This window comes from Passer domesticus, chromosome 4, assembly GCF_036417665.1.
Source record: "Passer domesticus isolate bPasDom1 chromosome 4, bPasDom1.hap1, whole genome shotgun sequence".
NCBI lineage: Eukaryota > Metazoa > Chordata > Aves > Passeriformes > Passeridae > Passer > Passer domesticus.
In genome coordinates, this window is record NC_087477.1 from 28775289 (window position 1) to 28802722 (window position 27434).

Here is a 27434-nt window from a genome sequence, read left to right on the forward strand (position 1 = left end):
CCTGTTTTAGTGCTAGATCAAGTACCAGTTTCTCTGTCAAGAACATCTGTCTGGGAAGGCTGACAAAATGCAACTCAAACACAAAATACCCACGTGGATGTAAAGGTTCCTACTTGTTCTTTCAGAGATGACAGCTGTAGATAGGCTCTTGCACACTTTTGCATTCATCTGACTGTTCTTTTCATGGTCATGCCATGAAGATTTTTCCAAACGGGAGAGCAGGGAAATAGCTGGATGGTAAGGACAGGACAGGTATGTCAGACATCTATAGACTCTCTTGAATAAATTGGTTGACACAGGTCTGTAAGAGGCAGAGTTTTTGTCTCTGCACCACCAGAAGAAAGCGCACCACAAAGAAATAAGAAATGTTTGAACCATTTGTACAGGAGACATGGTTGTTTCCTCTGCCCTCATTAAGCACTGAGCATCTGTCAGCACTGAGCTGGGATTTTCAGTCCTGCCTGAACACTCAGCTTGTAGAGTTAATGAGTTCTTGTGACTTCTCATTCCTGAGAGTCTGTGATGTTTCCTTTGGGAGCTGCTCGACCATGGAAGAATCAGTCCTTTTCTCTCCCATTTGCTATGGACAGGTGTGAATGGTGCTTTCCACATCAGTGGTTCAACAGCCTGACATAAGCTTGGGATGCTCAAAATTAAAGCCCAGCATGGTTTGGCTGCACCAAATGATGGAGCAGAGGGCACAGAGCATGGCAGGGCTCTAACACCAAACACTGAGTTAAATAATGGCTGAAGGAGCAGCTCTGGCTTGCCAGAGGTTTGGGATTTGCATTCCCCTCTCATGCACCAGACATAAGCCTCAGGAAGCCTCTAACACCAGGGGAGGGATGTAGAGGGGAGGATGGGAAAGACCTCACCTGATGAAAGCTGGGAGGCAAGTCTGTGCACAGCAGAAGCAGTTTTCTCCTTTCCAAGAGTTGGCCTCTTGTTCCTCCTTTACCCCAACACAGGGAATGGGAAAGGAGGAGAGGAAACCTTCTCCATCAGGGCTTGAGGCCCTGGTGAGAAGGGAATTCCTTGTGGAATATATAACTTCCAGTACCTTGTTTCAGCAAACAGGCTGTAGTTAAGGATGGTATCCCCATTAACAAAGGCTACCTCAACATGTTACTATGGAATTCAAAATAAAAATATACACCTGAAAAGGTACAGACAGAACATAAAAACCACCTTACCTGAAAACTCAAGAGATGCAGTGCAACAAATAAATATATTTATTCTTACTTTTTTCATTTTTTTTAACAACAGCAGCAGAATAATTGCAAATAGGGTTGGTTTTTTTTTTGCCAAGTATGTACTTTGCTTATTGATTTTTGCATCCAGGGTGATCTACAGCTACAGCTTAGTTTTGTATTTTTTTTTCAATCAGGTTCCTCCTAGGACAGAGGGACTAAGTATTCAGAGCTACTAAAAACATATTAGGTGTGTAACACAGTGAACTACTTCACAGTCATAAGCATAATCCCTAAAGCAAACACACAGGAAGACTGTTTTGTTCATAGCTGGAGTGGAGAAGAAGCCTCTTTTTTTCTTTTCAGCTTCTTGCTGTTTCAGTCAAAGTGGATTGTGTTCTCCACAGTTACTCTTTCAAAAAAAAGCGGTTATAAAAATTACTTAATAAAAACATACTCTCATGTTTCAACAGTCTTTATACCAGTATCTCAATGACTATTCTAGATAAGTCAGCTTGTTCAACCTAATATAAGAAGAAGGTCAAGTATGGAAAATCAAGAGTAAGAAAACCTCACAGTAAAAATAAGTGTGTCTGTAGCATGTAGTGGTTAGTTGTAAAGAAGAGAATAAAAGAAAAAGCCTCCCTAGAAGTTGTAGAGCTACATAGCGACTATCTTTTTATAGGTGTATTTTCTACCACAGCCTTGATTTTTATTACTTTATATTTTTTAAATAACTTAAAATAATAATGAGTTTGCCTGCCAGCAGCCAACTCAAAAACACATTGGAAAAAGACAAAAAAACCCAGCCACCATTACAGTGGTAGGGAAAAATTCTCCACAGCAGCCAATGTTTGTGTCCAGTCCTTTCCCTTCTTAGCAATCCCAAACTTCTGGGATATATTCAGCTTATTAGGAATGAGAGCTCTTCAATGCAGACTTGGGTTTCACTGAAAGGAATGGTGAACATTTCCCCTCTGTAACCTCCTGCGAGTCCTTCTAGCAGCTCTGCAGAGTCCTTGTAGCAGCAAACTGCAGCAGAAGGAAAGGAAAGAATATTCCATCCAGGTGTGAAATGATTCATAGGCAGCATCTGAGATCTTCAAAGGATTCTCAATCAATACTTCAGCCTGAATCTCAGATGAGTGGGCTGTGATTTTATCTCATCTGTCAGATGGGAGAAGCTGCCTGTTTGTTCTTGAATTAACTTCTTTCATCTTTGCTGCCACAATACTGCAACTGACTGCACATCTTTCATCATTCTGAGTGCCACTCAGTGCACAGAAAAATAAACCAAGCCATGGCCCTTGGCAATCCATGTAACACAGCAACAGCAGACGTGGTGTGCTCTACACTCTGCCCAGAAGCGCTGACCTGAAAGGCAGAGGGAAATGCAAATGGGTAAAGGCAAGCACCAGAACGATGTAAATCTTCTCAGACAGAGTGACTACCATAAGGAAGCTGTGAAACTGAGATTCTAGTTACTACAGATTTTCATCTTGTCACCCTGTGTAACGTGGAATGTCTGTGCCCTGATGTGAGTAACTCTCTTCCTGTCTTCTCCTCAAAATGAGTGGAATCAATCAGATGGAATTGTTACATCCCCTGCCTCAATGGCTCATGTATCCCTCCACAATTAGTAAAATCAAAGACCTGGTGAGGCTGCATTCTAATAGCAGTAGAAGAAAAGCTAAAAATATGACTTTGCTGGATATTTTTACCCAGCGTGAACTCTAAATTGTTAACTGGTTTCATTAATGAAGTGTGATCTTTAGGCAAACCTCAGCCCTGTCTAAAAGGCTGGTCCAGAAAGGGATGCAGAAGCTGTGAAAACATCTGTGTGGAATCCAGAGTGCTCTGTATAGTACTTGTGAGGAAGTGGGGATTTCTTGGAGTTTAGAAAGTACTTTCTTCCTTCACTGAGTAACACAAGGAATTAAAATACAAAATTACTTATTCTAATTCCCATTTCCTAAGGGAAAGAAGGACCAAGAGGGTTTAAGATAAAGACTGATTGTTCTATTTTTTACAAGAGTCCAAAAGATTGGGGTGGGGGGGGATTTACAACCATGCTGTACCCCATCTGTTGACACATGTAACACTCCATTTGGTTTTAACTGCTTGATGCTTGCTCTGTATCCCATTCTATTTATTTATTGATCCGGGTAACCTCTGACACAAACCTTAGTGTCTTCCATCTGTCCTTTTCAATGTGGTTCTCAGGACCTTCACTTTCATAGGAAGCCAAGTAAAGTGCTGCAATCAGAAGCAAATACATTATGTCAGGCCTACAGGCATTTTAAAATTTGCTCTCCCTGCAAAGCAGACTGAGTTAAATGAAGCAGGCATGTATTATCCATCCCTCAGTTTAGGGCTTCAGAATCCCATTAGGAAGTATAGCATTGCTTATAATTGCACCCAGACAATGCTAACAAACTGTGCATGAGAATAAAGACTGCCCTGAGGGGGGAAAAACCAACCAGCGGAAACTCAAAAGCATGAGGAGAAGAAAGCACTCAGGAGAAAATAAAATAAGCCCAGGGACATTATGCTTTGTAAGTAGCCAGTGAAGTCCCTATTTTCTTCCTTAAGCAGCACCCTTTAGTGCAAGGTATCCTGAAAGTCCACATAAATACATTTCATGTGACATTTACAGGGTTCACATCACATTAGTTCATTCTATTTCAGAACCAATATTGATCCTCACAGACTATATGCACATAAAAGAAAAATCTTATATTCTCTGCCATTTGTAAGGGAGGAACATTTTTCACTTGCTAGACAGAGATGTCCTCAGGACAGTCTTTCCTTACTGTGAGGAAGCCACAAATTAACACAGAAAGGGTTTAAGCAGTAGCCAGTGACACCATCCCCGCAGAAGTCCAGAGCTCCTTACCATCATCACTGAAGACTGGGACAGAGAGCAAGTACTGCAGAATCTTCCAATCCCTTTCAAAAGGACACTCCACTTGCTTCCAAGTCATAAATTCACTGACTTGTTTTGCCAATTCCCAAAATTTCTGTCAGAATACAAAGCAGAAGAGGTTCTATATATTGAACAGCACTGCTTACCCTGAATATTTTTTTAAAAAGAGGGAGAGATCTTGGTTTGGAGACCAAGGCTTTTGATTGTCCTTGGCTTTTAAGATAGAATGGAGCATGATCTCAGCTGAATTGATCAACAACTCAGCTTCTAACTTCTGTGTTCCTGTTTCAAGCTATGGTAACTTCCCACTTCCTCACCTTGCTAAAATTGCTGTTGTGAATACAAATACAGTAGATCATGAAGGGCACTGATTTTTTTTTCAAGGAGCTGGTAACACTCCTTATGCCCAAATTTTAACTTTGTTGATGCTCGCACTTTTTCTTTTCCAGTTAAATACATAGTGATTTTCACATCAGATGCTTAATACTGACATTTCAAAATCCAGATGTTTCCTGTCAGTTAGCAAATATGAAATGCTCTATTTTCTTGCTGAAAATGTATGCCAAAACCAAACACTCCCCATGTAGTGTGCTGATTCCATTATTTGATAGGCTCTTTCAATTAAAGTTTAACATGCCACAAGTGCACATGGATTCCTTGAGCAAAAGGGTATTCCAGGAGATTGCACAGCCTAGTTTTAGAACCTTTAGGCTAATTCAGGCCTATGACTACAACTGAAATTTACTGCACTTTTGTGTGGATAACCCAGGCTTCTTGGAAACTGAAAGTACCAGGAAACAAATCACTGGGTAACTCACCCTGTGTCAGATAACAAGCATGAAATCAGGCAGAAAAACTACAGGAAGACAAGAGAGTCAAAACTCCCTCGCTGCTGCAGTATCACATGTTTCTTCAGAGACAATCTGGGACTTACATACATGAAAATGCTGCCTATATATCTTGATAAAGGAAGAACTTGCTTTTCACGTGGGCAATTAAAAGACAAAGCCCTAAAATACTAACCTGAACATTCTGTCATTACCTATAACAAACTTCTGAATTGAAATGGTGAGATGAATTTGAGCATGGGGAAGTTCTTTTTTCCTCCCACTAAAAAAACTGGGAATACTGAAAGTTTCTATAAACACTCCATCTTCGATAAAACTGCTTTTTCAATAGAGCAGTAACAGATATACTCAAATTCCAGTCTATGTTTGCTCTCCCAGAACCCAGTGGAAACTGGACAGTGATCTGTGCTTCAGTTTTCTGTTAAAGTGGCTGACCCTGCATTAAAACTCAGTGCTCCACTTACCTCAAAATTGACGTGACCATTGGGAAGGCGATTGGCAGAACCCTCATTGAGGAAGTAAATGTCTTTGATCAAGAGGCTGAAGAAAGGTATCACGATCTAGGGAGAGAGCAGCATTGTTATCAGTCCAGTCCTGAATCAAGACACAATAGTCTACAGAGAAAAATGAAAGGAAGTCAGGTGATACAGAAGGTAAGCACAATACAGAAGGACTAAGGATTCTACATCTTTACACAAAAACTGTGCATGCACTACATTTTAAATACAAGTCTCTCCACAAAGTCATCCATTTCTATGGCATGTCTTTCTTGTTCTCATTTTTTCTTTCTTTCTTGCAGATTCCAGAAGATAAATGATCAGAGGCCTTCTTACATGTAATTCCTGCAGGGTGTCTCATAGTGTAGCTTTCCCTCTTGACAGGACTTGCTTGGTAAACGAGGGGAGATGCACACTGAAGCACAGCAGGGAATATTGGGGTAGCAGCACAAATGGTTTGAGCTACAATTCCCTGAGCTCATGCAAGTCATGGAACCTTGGTACTGACTGGCTTAAAATGAAGCATTTCCTGCCAAGTGAACAAAGTATTTTCTTTGGAGAATGCTGGAGAACTTTACTTAAAATGTTTCTATTTTAATTTTCATCCTATGGAAGTTTTCACAGCTACACATACAGCTTATTACAACTGGGGATAAAACAAATAGCACTTATTATTTACATAGAACACTTCACTGCACCATATTTCAATATCTCTAAGTTCTTTCTTTGAAGCCTTAAAATTGACTTTTCTCTGAAAAGAAGTAAGCCTCTTCCATTTCTGGTGCTTTGAATGATATGTGAACAGATCCTTAGGACTCAGAAAGACATTCCATGTATAACAACAGTGTAGATCAGCAGACTGCACGTGGATTTGCTTCATCTGCCTGGTAGTTTATTCCATGTACTCCAAGATCACGTTTATTCAACACAGCATGAATTTCTAATATCATAAGGAGTTGATGAGCAACTGCTTCCAAGTAGGGAGCAGCTGGGAAGCTATTTGATTTCTTTCCACAAGAACTACCACTGAGATTCTGCACCTAAAGACTATACACAGGAAGGGAATGCCATAACTCTGCCTAGATTTGAGGTTTAGAATACCTTTTATGACTAAGTTTTAAAGCCTCTCCACCTTAAGCCATGAATTACTGGAAGTTTAGCACAAGCAGGAGCTTTAAGAACAAATTACTAGCAACCTCATGTCAGTCCTTGGCCTTTCTGTTTGTGGTATGGGTTTGTGAGATAGAGGTGTCTGTCGAACAGAAATGAGCTGAGGCAATGTATTTATTTCACATAAATAATCAAAGTGATCATTTAATGTTTGGACTTTCAGCCAGCACCAAACTGATCTGGCAGCTTTTTATAAGCCCAGCAGGGATAGAGTTGCTGAGAATGAGAATTCCATGATAAAGGTTTACCATGCAACTTAACAAGGCACATTTCCTTTTTGCCCACTGCCAAGTCATTTGCAAACACACCTTCTCTCTGCTGCTGTGAGCTGTCAGGGACCTCTGAGTGGCTCCACGCAGAGCAGTTCGGTAATTGTAAAAATTGCTGGAAGGGTCCATCTGATGCTGCAAGGCATGAAAAGATGCAAATAATGAATGAGGTACACACAATCCTTTTTCAACTGAGCAACTCTTAAATAGGAAAAGGTCTTCTAAACAGCCCCACAAATGCAGCTTTGTAGAGGACTGAGATATTGCTCTGTCTGTTCATTTGATCAGAAAACCTTATTTTTTAAAATGTCCATTCAGCACAACAAGGGACCCAATATATTCTCTTGGACAAATCACAAACTCATATAGTGCTGCACCTGCATGATCTTTGACAAAAGTCAGCTGGACAAAATCCACTAAAAGCATAAATATACTAAATTAAATGTCATAATGAAGCCAAACTCACATTTTTGAGCAGTTAAAAGTAACATGGTGTTAACAGCCTCCTGTCCAAATATTAGCCAAACTTACCTCAAGAATATCAAATTTGGCTGTCTTCACTTTTGCCCAGGTTTTCTTTAATCGAGACACAGGACTCATATTCATGCCAGCTTGACATAAGAGATAGAGATTGTTGTAATATTTAAAAGAAAAAAATCTTTCAGGTAGCTTGGACCAATAAGTATTTATAAAGCAAAGAATCTATTACTGGTTCTTTTTCATATTTTCAATGGAGCTACTCAAGAAATCAGTCATTGTTTCCTTCAAATTCCAAACTAACCTTGGAAACAAAATCTTCATCTCTTACAGAATGAAAGCTCTAAAAAAATGCTATGACATTATTTAATGTGGATTTGACAAAACATGTATATCCAAGAGAAAAGCTCAAATGAGTGTTCTGAACACCATCTCTTACACAATTCATTGAAAACTACACATAACTAAAAAGTTTTCACATTTCAAATGAAAAAAATTCTTCCCAGTATTTTCCTACCAGCTATAAAGAGGTGTGGAATTTTTAAACAACTAGGACGTGACAGAAATGATGGAAGACATTTCAATTCTCCATATTACAGGGAAAGTTACTATTCCAATTTAGCACTGAAGTTGATTTAAAAAAGTGGGGACTTAGGTCTCTGAAGAGTTGCAAAGAAAACTTTGGTTTACGCCGACTTTATACTACACACAACAGTGTTGAGCAGCTTCATGCTGCTCACCAAGCTCAGCAGTAGACTTCTGTGTGAAGCACTCTGCTTCCTTTATCCAGATTTAAAAAGGGATAAAATAACATCTCAGCACACATACTTACAAATAATAGCCATTAAGGAATTGAAGTTGCCGATGTTAAAACATTCCCGTGCCACATCGATGAAATATTCTATCACTCTTGCTCTGTGCTTCTTCTTCACAGGCTGCAAGAGATGCATTTGTAGGGTTATGATCAGCAGGAAAACAGCACTTGGACACATCCCCAAAGAAAAAAGAACCCTGTTAAAAGTCTTTTCCACATGTACCACAGCTTCACACTATCCTTAACACGCAGAGGAAGTTACACTATTGTGTTCAGAAGCATTCAGGACAGCAAGGACAAACCAGATCCCGGGCAGGCAGAGAGCAAGGACAACAGGCAAAGAGGCTCTGCCAAGAAGAAGGATATGAAGAACAGCAGAGCAGAGTAGAGGGTCAGCCAGAGGAGAGAATGTGCCTCAATTCACAAGGGCCTTCCAGAGGAGAGAACAGCAGGCCAGACATGCTCACGTACCAAGAAGGGCTAACGCAGAATAAATCATCACTGTCACACGAACAAGGCTGAGGCACCACAATAATGCTAAAAACACTGAACTTATTTCCTCTTCAGACGTGCTCTGACTGCATCCAAATGTCAACACTTACAGAACCAAGCCAATGAAAAGTCCAAAAGGCACCAAACTCGAAAAGGCTTCACAGTTTTAGATAACTAAACAAAACCTTCCAGCACAAAAATCCCTTGCTCACCATACAGATTTCTGTTGCAACCAAGTAACTGAGCCTGTTAAACCACTCCACATAGGCTTCAAGATTCCGAGTCTTCTTTCCATCTCCGTAGCAGCTCTACAGACAGAAATAAAATAGCAACTTTTAGCACCATTTTAATCTTTTCCCTGGGAGATCTTTTGGCTTTCTGCCTTGCCATTCCCAAACACTGTAAAGTAACTAGGAATAACTCAAATTACCCAAAGTGACAAAAAACCTTAGAGGGAAAGCAGCAGTGGTACTATTCAAGCATGTGTAAATTCCTTCTGAGCTGTGGGTCCAGTAAAGCACTCCAGCAGGCATGTGGAATGCTTTAAGTCCTACTGGGATGCTTTAAGGAGCTAAGACAGACTTATGCAAAGAATCAGGGATAAACATCTGCATAAAGCTCCCTTGAATGTGCACACTGTTTCAGTCTTTACTCCAGTCTCTCTGATAGAGCAGATAAAACATTAGGCTCTCTGCAAGTGCAGCATGAAAACAGAGGTCAGGCACATGTTTGGCTGTTGATGATAAATGGACATACTGCATCCTAAGTTTGGGAGATCAGCTCTACCATTTTGATGGGATTATCCCTTTCCTAAGCAGTGCTATGCTGTATCACCTTGGAATCATTCCCACACTACATCTCAGGGCTACCTAAAAATGGGTGGACAGCAGTTTCAGTGATCTCTATCTGGAAAAACAATTCCAGAGACCATCTGACTGAACATCAAATTGTAAACTTGCATCATTCTATTCTGTTAGTCAGTTTAAAGATAATTCAAGTTTTAATGGACTGACTCTGTCACAGTTTATTTACAGAAGTTAAGTCATCTTGAAAAATATAAGAAATTAAGTCATTTTGAAAACAGCACTCAAAGAGATGACAAGTCCATCACTGCTGGTTAAAAACACTGCATATTTGCCCTCCATCTCACATAGATCTAGAGCCCTCTGTGGTCTTTTTGTTATGTCTACTTGCTCTACCTGCAAATTCCCCCATGTGCCACTTGGCTGCAAAGAGTTCAGTTTACTAGAAAGGAAGAACAGATGTTGAAAATGAATAATGCAGAAGGCAAAGTTAAACTCAGCTTCTTCCAGCTGCAGGCCACGTAAATGGCCTGGGGAAAACGTTCACAGGATTAAGTTCTCCCTTTGCTTAAGTCAGAAAACCCAGGAAATGTGTTCATTTAAGTCAGTTTGTTGGCTAAGTTATCTATTCCAGAAAGAAAAAAAAAACATTAACAAAATGTTTAATGGGAATACTAAAGCTTGTTTTCTACTGGTCCTCATTTATTGCTGGACCTCACTTCCAGCTCATAGTGCACCTGATGGTACAGAGTTGCTCCAGATCTGCTCCCATTACCTTGTCATTATTCAAAGGGTCCTTTTGCACAAATGCCTGGATAAATTCTTCTGGTCCAATATAATTGAGTCTCTCCTAAATAAAGCACAGAAGCAGCCAAGTCATATCCCCTGTTAACCTGCACTTCAAAAAGAGGGGAGGGATGAAGTCATCCCGGGGAGTGGAACAACTCACGAGCTCTATGTGCGTCAGCTGCTGAGCCAACACATAGGGATCATTGCAGACTGTGATTATGTCCCTCTGCATGGACTGGGGCTTGGTCTTCAGGAGCGTGAGGCGATCTGTGGATGTGGTGGCATCAATTTTGGCAAGCACCTCCTCGTACTGGGTAACTGCGGCCAGCTTCCGAATCAGGTTCTGCAGGAGCTGCTGCACGTTCTTCCGGTACATCTGTTTCAACATCAAACAATCAGAAAGCACCTCCAAAATGTGAGAAGACAGCATTCAAATCCGCATGACTCCACAAGAGATAGATGCTGACATCTGTACTTGTTGTCAAGATAAGCTCTATTATGTGAATCTGTAATATTAGCATCTCATCAGACCAAAAGGAATCCAGCTGAGGGTTTAGGCAATGATTGTCTCACACTGTCAATATCAACCCAGTTAGCTCAAAGAAAAGATGTGTTCAATCCACTCCCTGAAAAGCACCAACCACCACTGGAGGAAATACAAGAAGTAAAAATACTCAATCTTCTACTGCTTATGACCACAGAAGAAAAACAAAAACGTGGCCACTCAGTGACAAAGGGCCTGCTTCTCTCTGCAGCAAATCATGACCAGTTTCACCAAAGACAGAGCTCAAACTTGCAGTGAATCTGAGGAAAAGGAGAAGATAATAAAACCACTTCTCTCTTCTTTTGCCTTTGCAGGCCTTTCCATGTAGTGATTTAAGTTACCGGGAGAGACAATTTAAAGTAGGAGCAGAACTCAACTCTTAAGTAGATAGATCTGTGTAGCCAAGGGGGTTACTCTTCCAGATTCCACATATCATCCTAAAGCCATTAAATGAAAAACTAAGTGGCTTAAAAAGGGATCATCCAAAAACTATTGTTTGCACACTATAGTATGATCAGTCCAAGGCAGCAATATTTCCTTTATTCTGATGAATCTTGGCCTTTTCTCCAAAGATTTTTCCAAATATGTTGTTTTAAAGGAAAGATATGTTACTGTGGTGAGAGGTTTGACTCTTACTACCAGCTCTTAAAAGAACTGGAAGTGGAATTCAGGAAGTGGAATAAGAAGCTATAAGTAGAACTGTAGTGAACAAGAGTCGGAAACTACTTCCTTTGTGTCCTTTAAGGTAATGACTCACAAAAATCCAAGTGATCTGTAGAAAAGCAAGGTCAAGGAAGTTGCCATTTACTGCTCCAAGCAGTTCACAATAAAACAAGTCAATTTACTGCAGTGCTTGCTTTAACTTTGTCTTTCTAAAGGAAACATCAAAGTCAAAAAAAACCTCAAAGCTACAGCTAGAAAGGATTTATAGTTCTCTGAGTAAGATTGCTCCCTTTGCACAGTTTCTAGCAGCTTTGTACATCTGCCTTTCCCTTCAATAGACGATTTCACTGTTTAAACTGTCTGTAGTGCCAGAAACTTCATTGCAGACAACCCTTCCCTCTTCTCATTTCATTCTTCCATCCATCAGCTCAGCTTCCTCCAGGCTAAGCAGCTCTTTTTCTTTGTGCCAGTGAGTATTTTTCAAGTGGGTGTGAGTCCTCAATTGCAACTACTTTGCCTGGAACTGAACTTCAAATTCCTACCTTGCTGTGAAGAGTATCTAGAAACAAAGCAACCTGGCACCCCTGGAGTGAGGGCACACCTCTTGCCTCCTCCCAGTCCAAAGCTCCCTGGAGCTATCTTGCAACCTTCAGCTTGCACATCAAATTGTGTCTCTTTTTCGTTTGTATTCCACACCACATCTCACTCTCTTGTCCCATCTTCTTCTGTCCCTCCCCATTTTGACAACATCAAAGTGTATTTCAGCTTCCAACTTCAGTTAAGGTTTCTTCTTTTCCATGCTTGTATACAGCCTCTCAAAGCCCTTCTAGGCCTTTGGCAGCACTCTCAGCTCCTCTGAGTCCAGCTTACCTCCACGCCTGTTAATGTGCTGTTTGCTGCCTCATCCACACCATTACTTAAAAGCTTATATAAGGAACACTGATCCCTGAGGAACACTGGAAACACAATGCCATTTAGCAATTGCTATTTGTGTTTATAGTTCTTCCAAATGTCACTCCAGTGTCTTTTGCAATGGCGGTGTTATGCCAGCTACACAGGATTTACTTACTGAAACCTTGTTAATTCCCTTCCACTAAGTAAATATAACCCTTGGCTTTTGGCCAAGTTTATTTTGGGACTTAAAAGACAAGCAGCAGTTAAGCATCAAAATATTTCATAATATCCATGTGGAACTTCCATCTCAAAAGTGGGATTTTGAGAAAGGTCAGGTGATTTCCTTGTGTGCTCCATCCACAGGAAGGAATTGGACAGACTTCCTCTGAGTTGATACTTTAAGCTCAAGGCAATTCTTCCTGGTCCACTTCTCTTTTGGAAATTTCTCCCCAAACCTGCTATAACTTTTCCATTGACCTACAGGTCAAAGGCCCAATTCCAACACACTTTACTCAAGAAATTATCAACACTAATAGGGATTTCTCAGCTATCATCCTAGCTAGCTTCTTCCAAGTAAAATGAGAAATACTAACACCCACCAAGCTGTGCCTGTCTGCACAAAATGGGATTATGTTATGGGCTTAGAGGTAGAGAAGATCTTTGCTTTGGAGAAGATCTGCTTATGCTGTGTGGTTTCATCCTAGGCTTAGGTGCCACACACAACCTTTTGCCTACTAGCACCTTGGTAATAAGTTTTCCTAAGCACCCAGAGCTACAGCATGCTCTTAACAGCAATACCAAAGCAGTAATAGGAATGCCTTTTTATCCAGTAACTTTGTGCGCACACAAACTTACCTCATCCCCACTGGCTATTCTTTGTGCCAACTCCTTTAAGTTCCTCATCATTCTTTCATCTCGGAAATCATAAGGAAAAGTCTCTGTCCACTCAGTCAGTAACTGTAGGATTTTTGGTGCAATTTTCTGGGTCCAGTTCTATTTGGAAAAAGTAGTGAGGAATGTTACATGTAACAGCAATGCAGGAAATACCTAGCTCAAAGGAAATAGAATTCTGCTCTGCAGGATACTGTGGAGCATAAGGGTAAGAATGTCAGGTAAATTTTAATCTTAACTTCATTCAGCATTGGATTATAGGCCAGAGCCAATGGCCATGGAAGCCAATGAAGAGACTCTCATTGGCTTAGCTGACCTGGAAATCAGGCTTCAGGTGGGTGGAAATGACTCTCCTCATTATCAGGAGTGCCTCAGTGCAAGGCATTGATTAGTGTTAACTTATGACTAACCCTCAACAAAGAAAGTGGTAAATTTCCGTTGTGCCACGACCTATGCATGCCCTACACTTTATAGAGAGAAACCTGTAAACAGACAGAGAAGGGCTGCTGAGGAGATGTGGTGGTCAGAGGCTGCCTTGGGCATAGTGACCACAAAATGATTTTTGATTCTTGGTAAAGTAAGGAGGGGGGGTCAACAAAACCTCTGCCTTGGACTTTCAGAGGGCAGATTTTGGTCTATTCAGGACCCTGTTTCACAGATTCTCTTGGTAAAACAAAGAGTGCAGCAGAAGCAGCAGCCCTCATGCAGGACAGGCTGCATGACAGAGCAGTGTGGAAATTCCCCACAAATCTCAGTGAATAGAGTCAAATTCTAATTGCTTGCATCAGGTTTTCAATCTGTTCTATCCCACTGAGGACCCCCTTGAATAGGAGCATTTTGGTTTGGGCAGGGACCTGGGAAGTCCCTCAGAGTGTGGGATCTTACCTTGTCCAGGCCAGGCTCCCTGAGTCTCTGCTGCTCAGTGCACAGGTGGCAGACTTTGGCCATGAGCTCGTACGGGTGCAGGAAGAGGCGGGAGCTGAGGAGGAAGGTGAAGATGTATGTCCTCTGTGGACAAGAAGAAGACAGAAAAAAGCATAAATTACCAGCATTTTTTACATTTTCTCGAAATGGTTTGCTGAAAAATCTGCTCCTCGTACTGTACTATCTGCAGAAGAAAACTCCACATGTGGCTGTGCCAAAAACAATTACTACAGAGGTAAGCATTTAATTTAACACTTATCATTGCTCCAGAACCAGTATTATAAGTTTGTGCTCGAGCCAAGTTATGCAACATTAAACCAAAACAAGGCAGGGCAAAGGTGGTTTAGCTCTCCTATTGCACACAGCCTTATTGCAAGCTTATTACCTGAAATTACTCAGAATAAAATTTCAACTCATCTTCTTCTGCTCTACAGTAAACCTTTATCTCCTGGGTGAAAGTGGAAGGAACTACATAGCTTAATTTCACAGAATAAACATCAGTAGCTGATTCTGAGGTTACAAGAAGAGGCTCCTTTTTTGCTTTGATTTTCCAGGTATCATGATTTGAACCCATTGTGAGATGGATATTCAGAATATCCATCCCACTTTCCACTTTGCCAGTAGTTAAGTATCTATGGCATTCACTCTACAAAGACTCTACAATGTTCTGGCTCAATAAACTTGGAATAAATCATCATGTTTGAGCAACCAGTGTCTACATTGCTACATATTTGAAGTTTACACCAAGCATTAAGCACTAGCTTAAGTACAGTTCTGTGCTGCTGTTAATTCTGACCCAAGTTAAAAAAGATCCTGTCTTGGAAATGTGTATAGATCTATGACAGTAACAGAAGCTGAATATAAGCAGAGTTATGTCTTCACCAAGAGCATGTAGATAAGTAGAGCTGCAGTTTCATCATCCACCAGTTATCCCCAGCTGCCCTTTCATGTCACCTTTTGATACCATTCTTTTTTATCTTCTTTTTTAAGAATTACAGAAAATGTCTCAATGCTTGGATGAATCAAAATTTGGTCAAAAATTCTCAAATGACAAAACTTCCTGTTGTCACATCCAGCCTCTGCTGATCCTAAATAGTGTGGTACTAGTTCAACATTTTGGTTACTTATTGCAAGTACACATCGACCTTAGATGAACTATGAGAACTATATATTAAAAAAAAAATTTGGTTTTGCAATAAATACTTTCATTCTGTCACAGTGGTGGTCATGCCTTTCTCTTCAGCTTGCCTGGCAGCATTTTTGAGGGTCAATGGTACACAGAGTCCATCAAGCAATAAGCCAGCCTAGGTGTGTGCTTTATAAATGAGTCACCAGGTTGCTCACCTCACAACAGGAGTAATAAAGCATTAGACTTCCTAGGTTGGGTGAGCTATTGCAGGATGCACTCAGGTAAAGGATATGTTACACTGCTGGTCAGCCTCCTGAACCCCTTCCTTAGCCGTGGATGTGAAAAATTCTGCTCCTGCTGCACATTTCCCTTTAGGAGACACATCAGGCCTGGCCACACAGCTAACTTACATCGGGATAGTAATCCACATTGGGTACCAAGTGCTGGATCAGAGCTTCCAGAGACCCCGACAGCAGATTGTTGTCGTGGTAGTAGAGCCCTCCACAGTTGTCTTCTTTAGTCTGATACAGGTTCCTGTTGTAGCTGCTGCTGTCAAACATCGCTGCAAAGGGAGGTGTCTGTGGCATCTTGCCCTGAGGAGACACACAAAAGAGATAAGGGATAATTCAGGAAAGGTACAATGTAAGGGGTTTCTATCTTCCAGAGATAATACAGCACTAGGAAAAAAACTCAGTGTCATGCCATGGGTTACTTGCACACAGTGAAGATTGTACTGTTTTCAAGCCTGTGCAGACTCCTCAGGAAAGGGCCAACACAGGCTTTCACCACTGCCTGTCCCAATTGCCAGGTGCTTCTTTAATATTTTGCTGTTTCTTTATTAAATGACAGATAAGACGTCCAGGCTAAGAGTTAGAAGGAGGTACAAAAATCCTAACAGGCTTTGGGAACTCAGACTTTCTATAATGCTTTTGGGGATGTGGCATAAGGTTCACTTTGGTCAAATCCTGCAAGTAGCTCTGTAAGAGCAGCATCCTGCAGAGGAAGCAGGTTCAGGCTGTCCCAGGATGACACACCCCTCAGTGCCAGTGCAGAAGGAGAGAGACTGAAGTGAAGCCCTGAAAAGGTTATGTGAGAGGACAGTCTCCTTTATGCAACAGGACAGCCATGCAACTGCAATCCCAAACCTCCCATTTCCCAACTCCACCCCGGTAAATTGGTGCTTGGTTTTCCCAATAACACTGTGACAGGTGTGACCCAGGCTAAAGCCTGATGCTTCAGTGCATCTGCCTCCACCTACTCTCTGAGTGGCTCTACAGAAATTTGGAAAAACTTGCCTAGGCATAGTTGCTTACCCCTGTTGTCCAAGTTCACCAATGATATAAAAAGATGAGATCAGAGTTTTGTTAAAACTTCTCCCCAAATTCTGTGAAAATGTGAAAAAATCCTGCCCTGTGTTTCCCAGCTTTAGGAAAAATACAGCAATTACTCATCAGTCTGCATCTCACTGCCTGTGGAATCAAAATATCTTTCCAAGGAAAAGATCAGTCAGTGCTGCAGGCTGTTTAGTCACTCAGAGCAGTGGGTGGGCAGCAAGGGGGCCAGGACCACTCAAGAGCTCTTCTGGTAATGCAATATCTGAAAAGGCCAAAAGATAAAATCTCCCTGATTGCTAGAGTGTTGAGTTATAAACTCCTTCCTTCTCCCTCCTTCCCTGCTCTCTGGGAGTAGCAGTTCTTGTCAGTTTAACTAACTTAGGTTTTATAGCCTTGATGGGAAGCTGAGTTTGTGCCCAGTTTTAACCCCAGACATGCCGGTTTTAACTCTACTGCAGCAGGTGCTGGGTGCTGATGGGCATTCAGGGAGAGACAGATAAACTGCAAAAGGGGATGGCACTTTGTTTCCAACTCTCCCCACAACCTCAAGGCAAGGGAGATCAAACTGAGAGGACAATATCCACAGGCTGCTGCGCTCATGTGATGACATGTGCATGAGAAAAGCATTAATGCCTCTGAGCCATCATTGTAAGAGCAGATGCTGTTTCTTTTCTCTCCATTGTATCAAATCCTATTCGGGAAAAGGCTCTTTAAAACCACAGACCTCAGCGAACACCAGCCTGTGAAGGCACCCCGTTTTGAGAACAACTAGTGATGTGACAGCCTGGAGATAAATAGAGTGCTGCCATCTGTGTGCTCCCCAGCCCACAATAAAGCACTTTTCAGAGTGAGCTCGGTGGAGATGAGAAGCTATTAAGTTATTAGCTAGATTCCTTAGCTTGGACCTGGAGCACCACACAGACTTGCTGCTGCTGCTGGCAGTGTGTCCAGACAATGGAGACATTCAAACCAGCACAAGCCTGAGTGGTTCAGTAAATAAACAGTAAAAGAAAGCCAAAAACAAAGGCAGAGAAGGACAGTGGAGAAAGCCTCCAGGCCTACAGACCTGTGCTAATTCCACCTTGAGAGGTGCCAAAAGATATCAGCATCAAAATGGGAAAGACTGAAAAGTCTCAGTGTCTGAGAGTGACATCAGACATTCTATGCAGCTGTTCAACCAGCGTTTCAATTCCATTCAGCCCAATGAACTGGGAGAAGAATAAAGTAAATACACATGCCACAGTGTGACGTGCAGGACTGAACTTAACTGGGTACAAGGGAGTTCAAATTAGTGGGAAGGTGAGGTGCAACCCCACCATGGCCATGCTGTGCAGAAATAAAGCATCCTGATGCATAGACTCCTGGTCTTTCAGGTTCTTTGCAAGGCTAAGCCAGTTTAAGGAACAAAACTTTACTGAGGAGCTGACAGGAACCTTCTACAGCATTTCCTAGTTTTTCATACCGTGCATATAAAGCCACAAACTTGAACCAACTCCAAAATATTCTTCGGCCCACTGACAATGAAAAAAGCCCTGTTTGCACCAAAATTCAGAATTTTTTTCAGCTACTGTAGCACAGTTTATTCAGTCAAAATGCAAGTGGTAGTGAACAGTCTGCAAATACTGCAACCCACCAAACATTTGTAGCACTGTGGCTGCAAGGTAATACCCCACAGGGAAGTCAGAAAGGCTAATCTGCATCTGCAAAACAACTTGACATCAATATCAGCACTTGTAAAAACCAAGGCCAGTAGTTGTTTCAACCCAGATCTCATATTAACCAAACCAGCCTAATTCAGGGTGAGACTGGAGTCTGCAGGGGATTTAGCCAGACTAGCCAGCAATTAGTTTTGATTCCATGCAATCCTCACAACACAAACCAGGCAGGTTGAAGCCACAGTCTCCTAGAGCCTCATCAACAGGAAAGAAAAAAATCATTAGATGTACTGATTTGTAACCATGAAATAAAATTCTCAAAAGCCTGTCCCAGAGGGTACATACTGTCTCACTTGTTTGCCATCTATTTCTGGAAGCTGCTTGACAGAGAGGGCTCAGTCCTGCTTCAGTGAGACACCAAGTCGTGGTGATGCTGTGTGTGGTCTTAACTGGGTTTCACTTGGAAGTGAGCAGGACACAGGACACGCTCTCCATGCGATGAAAAGGGCTGATAGCAAAGTGTGACAGAGATAAATATAGCATAGCCAACGGGGTGATTCACACAACACATGTGCTATTCCGGCATGACTCCTTTATTATCTTGACTTTGACTCCTCTGCTGTATTTTATTTGGAGGTGGAGACACAAAGCAGCACGCTTAATTCTAATTAGAAGCTTCTTTAGCTAAAGCTTCAGCCGAACCCTGCCTCCAGAATAACTTGAGTGGAACTGAAATTTGATTACAGAGCACATAATGGTCTACAAATCTGTGGCATATAGGTATCTTGGAACCTAAAAATATTGTTGACAAAGCACAGCAGGGTATGATCTGATGAGCAGGAATTGGGAAAAAAGACAAAAAAGACAAGAAATATTATTCCAATGAAAAATGTTCTGGGAGTTTAAAACTGGAACTTTTTAACTGGGCTTTGGAAACATTTGGCTAGCAATCACATGGAAACCCATTTATCTCTTCTCTCTCTTTTTTTTTTCCCCCAAGAATGAAAACAGTGGGTTTGTTGTTTTTTTGGGGTTTTTTGCTTTGTTTTTTTGTTTGTTTTTTTTTTTTTTAAGATCTGACTTGAAGGAAAGAGCAATGAATTAATTTCCTGGCTTTACCAGTGATGCTCTCCTGTGACAGAGACAAGTTGAAAACTTTGCACTGTGGAAAGAGGAATACAACATTTTTTCCTGCATTTAGTATCATTATGGAGAACATGAGACCTTGAGCATCAAAGTCCATATTCTGGCTGTAAGTAGCCTCTGACAAGAAAGAATCCTCAACCTTCCCAGTAACAGCACTGTAAATAACAAGTGATAGCTAAAGACAATGTGCTCAAACCCCCACCATCTCTTGCAGGAGCCAAGTTTCAGTTTGGCAAAACTAAAGGAATCAGATGTTGCTTCCAAGGCTGCCAAGTGCTTTTCCAAACCTTTATGTTTAAAAAAAAAAAAAATCTGTTTTCTACTACAAACAGTGGAAGGTTGCATCAGTTTGTTTTAATTTATATTGAAGAGCTCAGGCCACACATCAGAGTCATAAAACAAACCCAATGATATGGACAGGGTGTCCTTCATAGAAGCGCCCACTGAAAAGTTCAGTAGTAGCCATGAAAGGTGCCTTTAAAGCCACTGCCAAACATTTTCAGCTCCTCTGTTAGGTACAGCTTTCTCCCACACTGTATCCCTCAGGCAGAGGACTGGTATGAGTCCCAAGGCACACCTCCCCTTAAAAGATGCAAACTTCAGAAATGCAATTACATCCCCTCAGAGCTGTTCCCTATGAAACCCTTGACCACATTTAAAAGGTGATTACCATCCACCATTGTTATTAAGGATGCCATCATAAAACTGAGCTATGGCAAAACAAAAGACTGACTTCCTGCAGGAGCCAAGCTCCAGAGAGGGCCCTCATTATCCCTACTCCTTCTTTTGTTAGCAGCACGCCCACAGAAGCCCTTACTGGCCCTTAGCTTTCTTAACCTCATCCCTAAGTTCCTGTACAATAGCCCCATATTCCTCCAGACTTTCCTAACCTGTCTTCCATGAAAAGCTAAGAGCTTCCATTCCAATGCTCCAGCCACAGGAGCCACCCCAGCACCGATGCCAGTGATATCACACCCATGCAGGCATGTGCATGTCTCTGATTCTTCTTGTTTGTTCCCCATGCTGAGTGTGTTTGTACAAAGGTATCTGAGCCAGGCCCTTGATAAAGCCGACTGGCTGGCTGGAGCAGCTGGAATCCTTCTGCAGTGCTGGGGCATCCACCCAGGCTGCCCAAAACAAAAGCACACCTGACACAGAGGCCGCCCATCACATTCCACACAGCTCTTCCTGGTGTGTGTGCTTCTGCTCACAAAGCTTGTTGGATTTTTTTTAGCACTAAAAGGTAAAGGGAACTTTTACAGCTCAAGCTACTGAGAAGATAAGAAACCTCAAAAACTCCCAGATGGGTGTTTCTTGTGTCTTACTTGCAGAAATTAGGATCGCAGAACTGTCCCAGCTCAAGCCTTCTTGCTTCCACTCTTTGTGATGAATCTGCCATACAATTCTCAGAGTGTGACTTCAGCACCAACCCTAAGTTATAGTCCCTTCCTAGAATTATTTATTAAGTGTATATTTTAAGAGGCAGAGTACAGAATATTTTTTCATACTCACACAGGAGATGAAAAGGGGAGTGGTATTGGCTTTTTCCAGACTGAAATCAAGAGGAAGATTAAGAACCTCTCATAAGGAATCCACCCCAAAGGAAGAAGACCAAAACTATCCATGCCGGACAGTGTCATAACAGTAGAAAATACAACTTGCACAGTTGCTGATGGGGCAAGAAAAGACCTGAGGTAGATGTAAGAAACCTGAGTGAACCTTAAAGTACTCTTTGGTTTTCACTAAAACAGCAGAGGATGAACAATTTTGTAAAGTTTTCCAAAAATCACCCAGGCAACAATAAACTGCAAAGGAAAATGAAAAACGCTAGTAAGCAAAGAATAAAACAGGAACTGAATTTCAAGTGGAGGCATTTTCCTCCTGAATGTGCATTTTTCTTGGGTCTATAAATAGACCCCGCTGATGATTTGGGAAGGTCAGATGCAGCACTGCTGACTGATCACTCACGTATGAGAACTTTGGCACAGTAATTAAGTGAATCCTGAATGACTCGAAATTAAAGTCCTTGGATACTAAACAGCAGAGGTGTGATGGGTATGAATACATTTGTGGGTTTATTTGGCAGCACTAGAAACATTGTGAGGAACATTTAAGAATGGCGTGAATTTCTCCAAATCTGCAAGCATAGAAAAAGGGAAGGAAACAAACAAGTTCCTCCTTGTTGCTGATGTGCTGTAAATCCACGTCCCCTGCTTAAGCCCCACAACTGAGCTCCCCCTCTGTCGTTTCCCATCTCTCTTCTCTCAGGAAGAGAGAGAGAGTCTAATGATGCTGAAAGTGGCTGTGACAGCATTGCTGCAGTGCCAGAGAAGCACATGCAGGCAGACTGCATCACGGCAAAAATCCCAGCTGCAGGAAAATTACTCAGCCCAGGGTGAGGACAGGACATGTGCTCCTCCCAAACAAAACACATGATACAATTTGTCCGTGTTGCTGGACACACAAAAGCAACAGCCTTGAAACACATGACACTAAAAGGATACCACACCTATAACGTATAACTTCTTAAAGCACTTGTCTCTTACCATGACCACAATGCTGCTGAGATTTTTGTCTGTAGGTTAAAAAACTGAAGAGACCACAATTATTTAAAAAGATATGAAGCATGCTCTATTACTGACTGATTAATCTTTTTGTTAAGTTCATTTTAAAGTTATTTTTAATTTATGGGTAATATCTTCATCTGGATACTGTTTTTTTTTACCATTTAAATGCAAAGTAAGGCTTTCCCCACATAAGGGTGAGGATTTTGTACCTTGTGAATCTTTTTGCTAATCCCAGTTTCAGAAGAGAAGTTTAAAACATGAATAAAAAGGATAAGTATATAAGTGACATGATGAATTAGCACAGCAGTAATTAAATGTCAGAAGGCACAAGAGACTCTAGGAAAGTTCAGTCTACTGCATGCTCCACACAGTGACTCTTTAAAACTTGAGGGATTTACAGAATGAATGAAAAGAAAAAAGATGCAAAAGAGTCTCGTGCCAGCCAAAGGATTCAGTGAAACACATCCTATCTTAAAAAACAGACAACACATATAGCTACTCTTTTCTACCAAAATTTCTGAGCAGACAGCTGGACTTAAAACAAGAATGCTACTAAAGCCTTCCAGTTCTTTACGTTACTGAAGCAGGGTGGGGATTTTAGAAGAAAAGAATTCCCCTTATTGGAGCCAGAGAAGCACAGAACACTTTTGCCATTTGTTCTTAAATATTACAGCCTTAAAACACTAAAATCCCACCTCTCTACTCAGCCAGCTGCAGACTGGTTTGTCAGGGCTGCCATCCACCAGCAAGATGCAGAGCTCCACAGCCTGGAGGAGTTCACCACCCTAGCTCCCACACTGCTGAGGGGCAGCTGGGATGCTGCTCCTGGGATGCTGGGATGCTGCTCCTCACTCAGCTGATGGGTTGCTGCAGCTCTGAGGTCAGGAGTTTGAAGGCAAGTGAACAGCAGTGATGCTTTATTCCAAAACATCACACTGTAAAATGAGTGATTCAGCAGCTGATTCACGGTGGCTGAGATGTCCAGGAATGGGGTGTGGGGTGGGGTGGACAGATGGGGCCTGTGATGCCACCTGTGCTATGCTACCCCCCCTAGTGAATCAGAACTCTGGCATGAGTCCTGTAGTTCTGTATCTACGGAGTTCTGCACTCTGCATCATTTCTGTAGTGTGCTTTGTGCCCCCTGCATACTTCAAAGTGACAAAACTGAAATTTGATGTTCTTAACAGAGATGGGAGCAGTTCTCCCTACGCTACCACCAGAAGAGAATCACTGTGGTATTAGACTTTCACTAACCTTGGGGAGTGTGATCCATTCTACGTGACAGGGATGTGAACCCTGGGATGTGACAGGGATGTAACCCTAACCCACCCAAGGTGATCCAAGCCAGAAGATCCACCTTCCCTATCTCCCTATGGGCAGTAGCTAATGGTTCTGGACCATTTCAGAGTGATAACTGGCTTCATCAAGAGCTGTTCACATATTCATCCACAGAAAATAGAATTATTATAGCATTATTTCAGCACTTAGACCTGGCACCTGGTAGTTTGGATCTGCTTCTGACTCTGCTACAGGCTTCTCACGTGGCTTTAGTCAAGTCACTCAGTTTCTCATTACTGCATTCCTCTGCTTGACAGTACAAAGAGGGGTAAGTATGGGGTTATTTCCTTTCATTAAGCACTAAGATCTTTTTTCAAAAGGTGTACAGAAGGTGTATCTTGTATTACTGCCAGGAGCATGGTACTAGCCTTAAGCATGAAGCTGTCTTGACATGGTTCCTTCTTCAACCTCATCAAAGCAAGATACATTCTGAATCCCAAAACTGTTGCTCTGTGCAGACACCCATGCTTGGCCTTTTGGTGCTACCTACAGTACACTTCAAAAGAAAACACCTTTCCCTTTTGTAATCATAATAGGCAGCCAAGTTATAATTTACAACAGCAAATTTGTAGTGTTGTAGTGTTAAATAACAGTACTAAATTTCATTTAACTGTTTCTACCTAAAACCTCATTGCCAGATGTCTCTGCCATTTAGATGATGCAGAAAAATTGCTGGTTTTAGGGCAAACAATTCATATGATCTTTTTTTCCCCTGTCGCTGAGTCCTTATGTTTCCATGAACAGTACAGAATGTTTGCTGACACTTCATTATACAGCCGGTTGAAAGCAGTAATTCACACTTTCTGCAATAGGAATACTTCAGTTAAACACCCACTACCACCACAACAACAACAAAAATACACTTTCCAATGTCTAGATTGAAGATAAAAATGGATGGCTGCACTTTGTCAGCTCAGAGAAGAAGCACAGCTCTGTATCTGCCCCAGCCACATTTGCCTCTCACCCATTTACATCTAGGCTGGGCATCAGCCAGTGACAGAACAGAGCCGGGTCTGAGGTACAGAGGCCTTGTAAAACAGCTGTCTGCAATCAGCTTGCCTGACTCCTTGGGAAATCGAAGGGAAGCACATTACAGCCAAAATGACTGGAAAGACCTTTTTCCCCGGTCTAGGCAGGGCCACAGCAGCCCGGCCTGTGCAGAGAGCAGCGGCAGCTCCCGGGCCCGACTGAGGGCGGAGCCCCGGGCCTTGCGATCGACGGGCAAGCGCCCCTTGCCCCGAAACAATCACAGCTATTAACTCACCACCCAGCAGGTATGATATTGAGCAAATGTACACCACGCTGGGCTGCGAAAAGATCATTACAAACGTGGCCTAACAGCGTCTGAATCCCTGCAGGATGTTTAAGGGAGGATCAGCTCCAGTCCTGATGGACAAGTACAGTCAGTTCAGCACGCTACATTCACGCAGAAAGCACCTGGCCTTGTATCAATGAGAGCAATTACCGCAGAGAATACCCCACTCCCCAGTCTGACTCAAGCTGATTTATCCTCTGTCTTACTGCTCATGAATCCCAAGTCTCACAGCTCCCAGGCTCCTCTCCGCAGGTGTGTTACCTGGCATTGCTGGCTCTACTTTCAGGTGTGACAAGAGGCAGGCAGAGTTCCTGACCCCACGGGAGGGGTGACCTGGGGGACATTTTCTTCTGGGGAGAAGATGCATTTTGATGAATCAAACCCAAAATAGTCAGAATGCATGGATCTGAGTCACTCTGTGCTATTCTGGAGCCGCCTAGGGAGAGTGAGCTGGATTGTTGTCATGATCCTGCACATTTCCCATTTCAAAATACAGCCATACTAAATGCCACTCATTCAGGTTCCTCACAGTAGCGATTTACAGCAGCTAGAACAGAGGAGAAATTAGCTTTCAGCTGGAGTCTTTGCCTCCTGTTTGTAAATTAATGCATTGTCTTGCTGTGGCTGCGAAATGCTCTCTGGAAGCTTTGTTTACAAGCTCATTTTCTATCAAAGTGTTTATGAGATGATGTGGCTCAGTCTCTCATACCCATGCCAAGCAGAGGGCGCTTGTCAGTGCTTGCAGAGTACACCTGTGTGTTTACTAACATTTGGAAAATATGCTGAAGTACGTGCAATCACAGATTGTGCCTCCTCCTCTGAAATGCAGGCAATCTATCCCAAACAACCCCAGTATATGTCCCATAGACCCTTAAAGTGATGTACAGCACAGAATGGCAATATGATCCACACACAGCTCCCTCCTGTCTTCACCCCAAGAAAACCTCACTTTATAACCACCCTGTTAGAAAAGCAAAGCCCCATATTGTCAGCTTCTCCAGTTCATATTCCTCCGGTGATCGTGCTGCAGGGCTGAACTGTGCCTGTCACTCTGTCACAGTGTGACAGCAGCTCACCCCGCAGCCCAGCAGCAGGCACGGTGAGGACTGTGTAGATAACCCACACAACCGGAGCACAGGCAACAACACACACAGCTGTCCCCCAAAACCTCAGCAGAAGGAAACCACAAAGAATGCAAACCAACAGGGATTCAGCACACCATACAAAAAAAACCCAAAACCAAACAAACCTTTACTCAGTGCGTGGCACAGCTGTGAGCTTAACCCCTGCTAAATCAGTAATTTCTTTCCCCTTTTACAAAGATTTAACAAATCCTACAGTGGCCTGTTTCAGTCCTGCTGTTCAAAGGAGTGATATCCCCACTGCTTATCCAAAATCAGAGCCTGGTCTCAGCTATTCGTTCTCTCCAGTACAGCTCATCAGTTAGCTACTTGTCTTGAGTATATTTAGCATTGATTTCCAGCTGATTGACAGCTTCTCTCCAAGGCATCTCATTTGGAAGCCGTAAGATAAGCCTGAGGAAGCCGTACTTCAAAAAGCTCTTCTCAGCTTTGAAAATAAAGAGAGAGCCTGGAGACCCATTCCTGCCTGCCCAAGTCCCGGTTTCCCACAGATGGCACAGATGACATCTCAGCCCACCAAGGCGCTAATCTCACTGAAAGCAGCCCCCTCAACATTCCTCGCTTAGACACAGCCGCCCGAGGTACAGAGCACCTCTTTGTTCCCGGCTCTTTTGATTTTTCAGCCCATTCTTGCCCTTTGAGAGGAGTCAGCCCTCCTCCGCTCTGCTCCGGAGAACTCCTCTGAAAGAGCTCCCCATCCCTCTGTGTTCTATTTAGCTTTACACACGGGCAGGCACTGCTTGTTAGGGCTGCCTTAGTCAGTCTGGACTGACGCACTGGTCTTGGGTCATTTAACACTGATTTTGGGTCGTTTAACACTGATTTGGGGTCATTTAACATTGATTTGGGGTCATTTATTAACAGTCCTTACTCTTACCCCTGAACTGCGCAGGAGCCTGAAGTTTTATCGCACTTACACCCAGCAGATGCCCAGAGAAAGACACAGACACACAGACACACATCCCGCCCACACCCCCGTTTTACTCAGCCCTACAAACACAATCTGGTACATCAGTGCTTTTTTCACCCTTCCCACCCAAGAAAACCAGCAATCAGTTGAACTGCCGGGTGTAAAGAAAAGCAGGGAAAGCTTCTCCAAGGATTATAGCCACGGGGAAAAAAACAAAACAAACCAAAAAAAACTCCACATCGTGCAGTTGTAGGATACTGTTTTATCTTCCTAGAGAGAAGGGGATAAGGAGAAGGACCCAATCACTGCACCATCACTCCTGGGTTGAAATTTCTCCCTTCCCCGGTACGCTGACAGCCCCCAAAAAGCAGCTCTGTCCGTACAGAACTGGCTAGCCAGGAAGGAGATTAAACACCCGGAGGAATGAAACTGTCCTGCCGGAGCTGGCAAAGAAGACAGAAATGGATGGATGGATGTATGGATGGATGGATGGATGGATGGATGGATGGACCGACAAGACGCACCGCAGACACACGGACTGTACCTGGAAGTGGCAGGCGCTCCCGATCCCAGCCGCTGCTTTATGGCTCTCACGCACTCATCATCCACAGCACAGCACAGCACAGCACAGCGCCGCTCGGCTCCCCACGGACTGTGCCGGCGGCGGGCGGAGCGCCGGGAAGCGCCGCTCCCGTCCCGTCCCGTCC

General features: G+C 42.7%; 1 protein-coding gene across 1 annotated transcript; it reads right to left on the reverse strand.

Annotated features, from left to right (window-relative positions):
- Window positions 1-1209: 1209 nt before the first annotated feature.
- Window positions 1210-27434, reverse strand: RASGEF1B (RasGEF domain family member 1B). The gene is made up of 14 exons (XM_064416845.1): window positions 27272-27434; window positions 15731-15913; window positions 14153-14275; window positions 13232-13369; window positions 10436-10651; window positions 10262-10336; window positions 8896-8991; window positions 8210-8312; window positions 7432-7511; window positions 6940-7035; window positions 5429-5524; window positions 4087-4210; window positions 3374-3446; window positions 1210-2564 (listed from the first exon to the last, which is right to left on the reverse strand). Exons 2-14 carry the CDS (start codon window positions 15905-15907, stop codon window positions 2540-2542), a joined length of 1422 nt encoding a protein of 473 aa, XP_064272915.1. The 5' UTR covers window positions 15908-15913; window positions 27272-27434; the 3' UTR covers window positions 1210-2539.

What these genes read in the sequence shown, in the direction of transcription:
- RASGEF1B (XM_064416845.1), bottom strand. Translation starts at nt 15,907, where the DNA reads ATGCCACAGACACCTCCCTTTGCAGCGATGTTTGACAGCAGCAGCTAC. An exon ending in GGGAGCCTGGCCTGGACAAG is followed by an intron (nt 13,370 to 14,152) that starts GTAAGATCCCAC and finishes TTTTCCAAATAG; the next exon opens with AACTGGACCCAGAAAATTGC. An exon ending in CCCAGTCTTCAGTGATGATG is followed by an intron (nt 3,447 to 4,086) that starts GTAAGGAGCTCT and finishes TTCTGATTGCAG; the next exon opens with CACTTTACTTGGCTTCCTAT.